The sequence below is a fragment of the Myotis davidii genome, unplaced genomic scaffold (assembly GCF_000327345.1).
Source record: "Myotis davidii unplaced genomic scaffold, ASM32734v1 scaffold223, whole genome shotgun sequence".
NCBI classification, from domain to species: Eukaryota; Metazoa; Chordata; class Mammalia; order Chiroptera; family Vespertilionidae; genus Myotis; species Myotis davidii.
The window spans coordinates 5415365-5422705 of record NW_006294609.1 but is presented as its reverse complement, the minus strand read 5'-3'; the positions used below and the strand labels follow the sequence as shown (position 1 = coordinate 5422705).

The following is a 7341-nucleotide window of genomic DNA, read 5'->3' as shown; positions in this document are numbered from 1 at the left end:
CTTCCACTTACTGATGGGCAGCCTGAGGCTCACTGCAGTGACCTGCCCGAGGCCTGGTAGAGGCCTGAGGACCTGGCTTCCCATTGCTTTCATCTCCTCTTGACGCCCTCTGAGCACCCCTAGGGGACAAGCCTGCCAGCCAGCCAGCCTCAGGGAAAAGGATTTGAGTGTCATGGTTGAGAGCACTGGTTTCAGAGCCAGCTGAGTCTGGGCTGAAATCCCAGCTGTGGCTCGTCCCAGCTGTGTGACCTCGGGCTGGTTACTTGCCCTCTCTGGGCTCCCTTTCTGGTTGTGAAAGGCAGATAATGAGAGAGCCCTCTCGGAAGGGTTGGAGGACTTGGGGAGGAATGCCATAGGGAGCCCACCAGGCTGGTGAGGGAGGAGTTGCGGGGAGGAGAGGCCAGTGGGTGAAGGACTAGGGTGTCATCTCCACAGACCATCTTTGAGATCAATGCCTCCAGCCGGGACCTGAGCAGCCAGGTGATGCGGGCCAAGCGGCAGAAGGACTGCAAGGCCATCGCCAGCTTCCAGCAGGGGCGGCAGGAGCGGCAGGAGGGCCTGGCTGGCACAGCCCGGAGCTGCCCAGCGCGGCAGGTGGAGCAGCCTGGGAAGGAGGAGGAAGAGGCGGCGGGAGAGAGTGTGGAGGTACACACCCCACCCGGGAGTCTGGGCTGGGTCAGAAGCTGGTCCTTAGTGCGAGAGGCAGGGCTGGGGGACCCCAGAGGTGTCCTGCTCACCTGGTGGGCAGGGTCCTGGGCCTGCTCATGCTCCCCTCTTACGTTTGATTTGGATGGGGGTTCAGTAGCCAAAACATAACAGCTGAGAACCCCAGACTCGTCCCTAACACAGAGAGGGCCAGGCCCAGACAAGGCAGGGCCTGGCCTGGTCACACAGCCGGGAGATTAAGCTGGGATGGAACACGGGTCCCTCCTTGGTTGGCACCTCAGCCCCCCTGCCCCCATCTGTCCTGACCCTGCTTGTGCTTGAGGTGGGGCGAGCTGCACGTGCAGAGGAGGAAATGGCAACCCCAAGCCGGACCGGTGTTGGGGGGCAGGTGGGCTCCCAGGGGCTGCAGGTGTGACTGGGCCTTGGTCTGCCAGGACGTCTTCACAGAGGTCGTGGGCCGGAAGCGGCAGCAGCCAGGACCTGAGCAGGGAGCCAAGAGGCGGAAGGAGGAGGCCCGGCAGCGCGACCAGGATTTCTATGTCCCCTATCGGCCCAAGGACTTTGACAGTGAACGGGGGTGAGCCGCCCGCTGGAGGGTGTGTGTGTGGTGTATACATGTGTGTGTGTGTGTGGTCTATATATGTGCATGTGTGTGTGGTGTATGTATGTGGCCTATATATGTGCATGTGTGTGTATGCACGGTGTATATATGTGTGTGGTGTGTATATTTGTATGTGTGCACACACATGTGTATATATGTGTGCATATGTGGTGTATATGTGTGTGTGGTGTACATATGTGCGTGTGTGGTGTATGTGTATGTACATGTGTGGGTGTGGTATATATATGTGCATGGGTGTGGTGTGTGTGTGGTGTATATATGTGTGTGGTATATGTGTGTATGTCCATGTGTGGTGTGTATATATATGTGTGTGTGGTATATGTGTGTGTGTGCGTACGTGTGTGGTGTGTATATTTATATGTATGTGCGCATGTGTGGTATATATGTGTGTGGTGTATGTGTGTGTACATGTGTATGTGGTGTACGTATGTGTGTGTGCGGTGTGCATGTGTGGGTGTGGTATATATGTGCGTGGGTGTGGTGTATGTGTGTGCACGCGGTGTATATGTGTGTTGTATATGTGTGTGTGCATGTGTGTGGTATATATGTGCATGTGTGTACATGTGTGTGGGGGGTGTGTGGCAGGTGGGGCCTGATGGGCCCCCATCAACCCTGTTGTGTCTCCCCACCGCCCTCTGCAGCCTGAGCGTTGGTGGGGACGGGGGCGCCTTTGAGCAGCAGGTGGCTGGCGCTGTCCTGGACCTGATGGGGGACGAGGCCCAGAACCTGACCAGGGGCCGGCAGCAGCTCAAGTGGTGAGTGAGCTCGCCAGTGCAGCCCTTCCATGCCTGCCTGTCTGCCACGTGGTCCCTATCCACTGGCATGTGACCCCCAGCCTGTCCTGACTCCCCTTTGATCCCTAGAGCAGGAAATATGCCACCCCATCCCCTCATTGATCCTGCACAACACAAATTACGATCTGTGACCCCCTCCTCCAGTCCCCATGTCATCGCACAATAAAGATGATGAACCCTACCCCACCCCCATTCAGTGCCTAGAAATGGCAGAGTAGGGGTTGGGAACCCTGTCCCTGACCGAGGCCCCCCAGTTTTCAGTGACCCCCACACACACCGCCTTTGAGACCTAGGCTACTAGGGAAAGGTGAGGAGGACCCGGGGACAGGCCTTTATTGAGCACCTACTGCATGCCAGTCATGGCCATGCTGCTTTTCTACAACACTCCAACATCCCAGTGAGAGGGCCAGGGGAGGGAGGCCACCCCCGGCCCCCTCCGTCCACAACAGCCCACCAACCCTCTCTGCTGCAGGGACCGGAAGAAGAAGCGGTTTGTGGGACAGTCCGGACAGGAGGACAAGAAGAAGATCAAGACAGAAAGTGGCCGCTATATCAGCAGCTCCTACAAGCGTGACCTGTATCCTGAGGGGCGGGGCTGAGTGGCACCTCCTGTAGGCGGGGCTGAGTGGTACCTCCCATAGGCGGGGCCTGTTTATGCTGGGGGCGGGGCTGAGTGGCACCTCCCGTGGGCGGGGCCTGTTTATGCTGGGGGGCGGGGCCTTCTCCCAGCCCAGGGGTTTCCTGGGCTTCAGGATCCGCCAGCCGCCTCCTTAACACCTTCCCAGCTACCAGAAGTGGAAGCAGAAACAGAAGATCGACGACCGCGACTCGGAGGAGGAAGGGCCATCGGACCGGCGAGGCCCAGAGCAAAGAGGCTGGAAGCGGGGCCGAGGCCAAGGTAGGATGCACCGCCACACACACGTGGGCAAGTGGAATGTTTGGTCACCTGGGAACTTGGTCCCCCGATCCCTCCCGAGTCCCTCAGCTGGTGACAGGCTAAGGGGGTTTGTACCGTTCTGTCTGCCAGAGCCTGTGCTGCAGGATGGCCCCGTGCGCCAGCTGCCCTGCGTGCCAGGGCCTCAGGCTGCCCCTCGGGGCTTTGCTGTGCCCTGAAGGGAGGGGACGAGCCTGTCCCACCCCCCAAGCTTGCGGTCAGAGAGGGCTCCGCTTGCCGTGCGGAGACAGGCTCTGCTAGACACTCGCCACGCAGGGCCTGGGTGCGAAGACAGAATGCCCACCTTACAGGCAGGGACGCTGAAGTGGGTCACGGGGCAGTGACTGGCCCTGGGCTACCCAGCTGCCTGCCACCCCCCCTGGGGACGGGAGCGTGGCACTATGTCCTGGGCTCTCAGTCACTCCTGGGTCCCCAGGGCCTGGCACAGAAGAGGCGCTCAGTCAGGCGTTGGTGACGTGTTAATAATCCTAACAATTACACCCAGGAGGCCCTTCCTCTGGGCAAGGCCTTGTTCTGGGCATTGTCCACATTAAATCATTGAGTCAGGAGGACCCATGAGGAGGAAGGTGCTATTATTCCTAATTCACCAAGGGGGAGACAGAGGCACAGAGAAGTGACTTGCCAGGTCTAAGAGGCCACAGCTGGGATTTGAACCCCGGAAGTCCTGGCTTGAGGTTCCAGACCTATACCGTAGACTACTGTAGCCTTGTTAAGCACCTACTATGTGCCAGAGGCTGGGGCCACAGCAGTGAACGCACAATGGGAGTGGGGGCAGGGGAGCAGTCCGGAGGCTTCTGGGAGGAGGAGACATGGGGAGTCAACCCAAAGGCTGAGCTCCCTGGATCCTTGTCTTGGCAGGTGCCTCCCAGCCGCGCACCTCAGGCCCCCCCGCCGGCCGCGTGCGCTCAGAGCTCAAGACCAAGCAGCAGATCCTGAAGCAGAGGCGCCAAGCCCAGAAGATGCGCTTCCTGCAGCGTGGGGGCCTCAAGCAGCTCTCTGCCCGCAACCGGCGCCACGCCCGGGAGCTGCAGCAGGGCGCCTTTGGCCGGGGCGCGCACTCCAAGAAGGGCAAGATGAGGAAGAGGATGTAAAGAAGATGGCCCAGCCCTGGCTCCTCCCGGCTCCAAGTGTGAACACCAGCACATGCTCCTGCCTGCCGCTCTGTGCCTGGCCCCGTGCAGGGCGTTGGGGAGCTCCCTGCAGAGCCTCCGCTCATGGGGAGTGCTGTAGGCCCCAGGGCAGCAGCTGCCTCTGCTGAGACAGGGACGCGTGTGCAAGGTTTTGAAGGGTGCATAGGAGTTTGCGCCCTGAATTGGCGACTCGGCTCCTGCTGCTTCTGTGTGCTCTGGGTTCAGAGGTGGTGGTCACACAGGTCTGAGCCGTGAGTGCCGAAGGCCCAGTGATGTATTTTTAAGGTAATAAACCTTTCCTGAGCACCTCTGGTGGACCAGGAGTGCCGTCCACTCTAGGAGTTGGAAGGGACAGACCCAGGCACTGAAATCCCAGCTAGCGCGCCGGGTGAGTTGAGAGCGTGTGGGCAAGTCCCGTGGGATCCCCCGGGGACCCTCTGAGGTTGGGTTCTGTTGGAGTCCCCAGTTTGCAGAGGAAAATGAGGCTCAGAGGATGAGTTAGCTGTCTAAGGTGGGGGAACCCCAAAGCTGACAGTCGGTCCCCTTCCTCCTGCTGGGCCAGCCTCGTAGCTGGGAGTGGAGTTGTGGGGACGACACAACAGGATGCAGGGTCTGGGCAGGGGCACAGCTGCTCCTCTGGCTGTGAAGGGGTTCACCCTGCCCCACCACACACCAAGCGGGCAGTACCTGGCCAGGCCTCTGTCCTGCCCGAGGCCCTACTGGGTCCTGGAAGGTCAAGGGTAGCCTCCAGCAGCTGCATATCGAGCCGAGGGAGGGGCCTTGTGAGCAGGTGCCCTGGGAGTGGGACCTCTTGCTGGTCCTACTGATTTTACTTGACTTAACCCAACACTCACCTGGAATTTACCAGCATTTGCACCAGGCCCCATTGCAAGCACCTGGCAAATACCTGCTTGTTAATGCCCCCAGCTGCCCTGGAGGAAGAACCTGGCCCCAGGCCAGGTGATGGGGGTGGAGTGGGTGCCCCCATGTCGGCCACAAGTTCTGAGTGCTGGCTGTGTGCCCCTCGTGTTGTCCCGCCGCCATCTGAGTGGGCACGGCCCTCCCATCTCCAGGTGAGAGCCATTCCGCCCCACCCCAGGAAATGTGCACCTTCTTTCCGGAGAAGCCCCTGGGGGGGCGCCCACTACTCACCAGGGTCGGGCTAGGGGGCCGCGGTCTCGGGCTCACTCTGGGGGAGGCTGGCCAGCACGGCAGAGAGGTCCAGGAGGAACAGCTTCACCTGGGGGTCCCCAACAAGCCACAGTCACACCCGCGCCCACCCCCAATGCTGCAAGACCAGGGTCGGGTCGGGACCCTCTAAAAGACAGCAATGTTGGTGGTTCCGGGTTTTTTAAGGCCCAGTCGGCCTCCCAAACGATTCCTTAGCAGATGCCTTCGCAGTTGGGTACCACCTGCATTATAATTAAATTCTTACTTTCACCTCCATCAATTTATTTTCCCCCTTTAATTGGATCAGTCATATTTGTTGGCGTCTGGCTTACTCACTTTCTCCATGGGTGGCCCTTCTCTGCTTTGAGCTAATTCACTTACTGACACGGACTTAATGAGCATCCCTGGCTCCACTGCCAAGAACCAGTCACCCGGCGGACCTTCCCTTGGGCGCTCCCTTCACACGTTTCACTGAAATCAACGTCTGAGATGGAAACGATTCCAGCAAAGATGGGGAATGTTTACCCTGACCAGTTTGGCTCAGTGGATAGAGCGTCAGCCTGCGGACTGAAGGGTCCCAGGTTCGATTCTGGTCAAGGGCACATGCCTGGGTTCCTGGCTCGATCCCCAGTAGGGGGCGTGCAGGAGGCAGCCGATCAGTGATTCTCACCATTGATGTTTCCCTCTCCCTTCCTCTCTGAAATCAATAAAAGTATTCTTTTTTTAAAAAAAGAAAACGAAACCGTTGCCGAGTTTGGCCGGTTGCTGTCGCTGACGGGGTGAGTCCTAGGCCCCAGACCAGGGCGTGGAAGGCCTAGTTGCCCCGTGTTGGGATCAGTGTTGGTTGAAAAGGACTGGCGTCTGCTGTCACTGCATAGTGAGCCTCTGTCCCTCCTAGCGTCACCTGGGGGTGGACCTCTGTACCCGAGCCACACCGGGGAGAGCAGTGGCCCACAAAAACCCACCCAACGCAGGGCGTGGCACAAAGGTGGGCTCCGGGGCCCCAGTTCTTGCCATTTGGTTGGAATCCTGGCCATGGGGGGCAGGGGTGGGGTGGGGGAAAGGAGTGCCTCTCTCTGTTTCCCCCACTCCTCAAGGGGGTCATGCTCTGGGAACCCCCAGAAACAAGTGTCTCCAGAGTCAGAAGCCCCCTCCTCTGGCTGTAAACCTTGCAAACCTGAAAGCATAGAAAAATGGTGTGTGGTCCACAGTGACACCTGTGAGGCCGCGGTGCAGAGACCACTGCTCCACCCCACCCCCGCCCTCGCCAGGGAAGCAAGGCCTGTCGCATGACCGCAAAGCGAATCTCGCCCGGCAGGCCTGGCTCAGCGGTTGAGCATCAACCTCTGAATCAGGAAGTCACGGTTGGATTCCCAGTCAGGGCACATCCCCAGGTTGCTGATCCCCACAGCCGATTAATGATTCTCTCTCATCATTGATGTTTCTCTCTCCCTTTCCCTTCCTCTCTGAAAGCAATAAAAAAAATTTTTTTTTTAAAAAGCAAGTCTCAATCTCCTGGCTTATATTGATGTCACTTGTTTGACTCTTGGCATAAATGCATGGAGTCGGTCCGTATACACCCTGGCCCTCCCTGCATATGCAGGACACAGACCCAAGGGGCCCGACTTCCTTCCGACCACATGGCAGGTGACAGCACTAACCCCAACTGGGGGCCCAGGTGGCACTGAGCCCGTATCTGGTGCCTCTGATCAGAGGGCCAAGCTTAACCCAGAGGTGGGGTTTCAGGCGTGGGGGTGTGCCGAAGGCTTGGGGGCTGGAGGTGACAACAGGGGCCCTCACCTGCTCCAGCTGCCCCTCCGTGTCCTCGAGGTCCAGGGCAGGCGGCTGCCTCTGATGCTGGCACACCAACTGGAACAGGTTGAGCGCCGCCATCCTCACGCGGCCCAGCAGCAGCGTCTTCTCAGCGGCTGTGTTCTGGATCTGAACCCACTTGGACTCCTGGAGAACGCCCCGTCCGTCCCCGTTAAGGTGTGATGGCTGGAG

At 59.2% G+C, this 7341-nt stretch overlaps 2 protein-coding genes across 2 annotated transcripts in view; one reads left to right on the top strand and one right to left on the bottom strand.

Moving 5' to 3' along the window:
• DDX54 (DEAD-box helicase 54) overlaps window positions 1-4477 on the top strand; it is an 11604-nt gene extending 7127 nt beyond the window's left edge. The window contains 6 exon segments of the mRNA XM_006768938.2: window positions 357-645; window positions 1101-1243; window positions 1930-2043; window positions 2555-2659; window positions 2868-2980; window positions 3896-4477. Of these exon segments, the coding sequence (XP_006769001.1) occupies window positions 357-645; window positions 1101-1243; window positions 1930-2043; window positions 2555-2659; window positions 2868-2980; window positions 3896-4128 (997 nt within the window). The 3' untranslated portion in view covers window positions 4129-4477.
• CFAP73 (cilia and flagella associated protein 73) overlaps window positions 1-7341 on the bottom strand; it is a 14484-nt gene that overhangs the window by 2979 nt on the left and 4164 nt on the right. Inside the window, exons 5-6 of the mRNA XM_006769007.2 lie at window positions 7138-7335; window positions 5320-5407 (exon numbers count right to left, since the gene is read on the bottom strand). Coding sequence (XP_006769070.1) covers window positions 5330-5407; window positions 7138-7335 — 276 coding nt within the window. The 3' untranslated portion in view covers window positions 5320-5329. The remainder of the gene's footprint in view (window positions 1-5319; window positions 5408-7137; window positions 7336-7341) is intronic.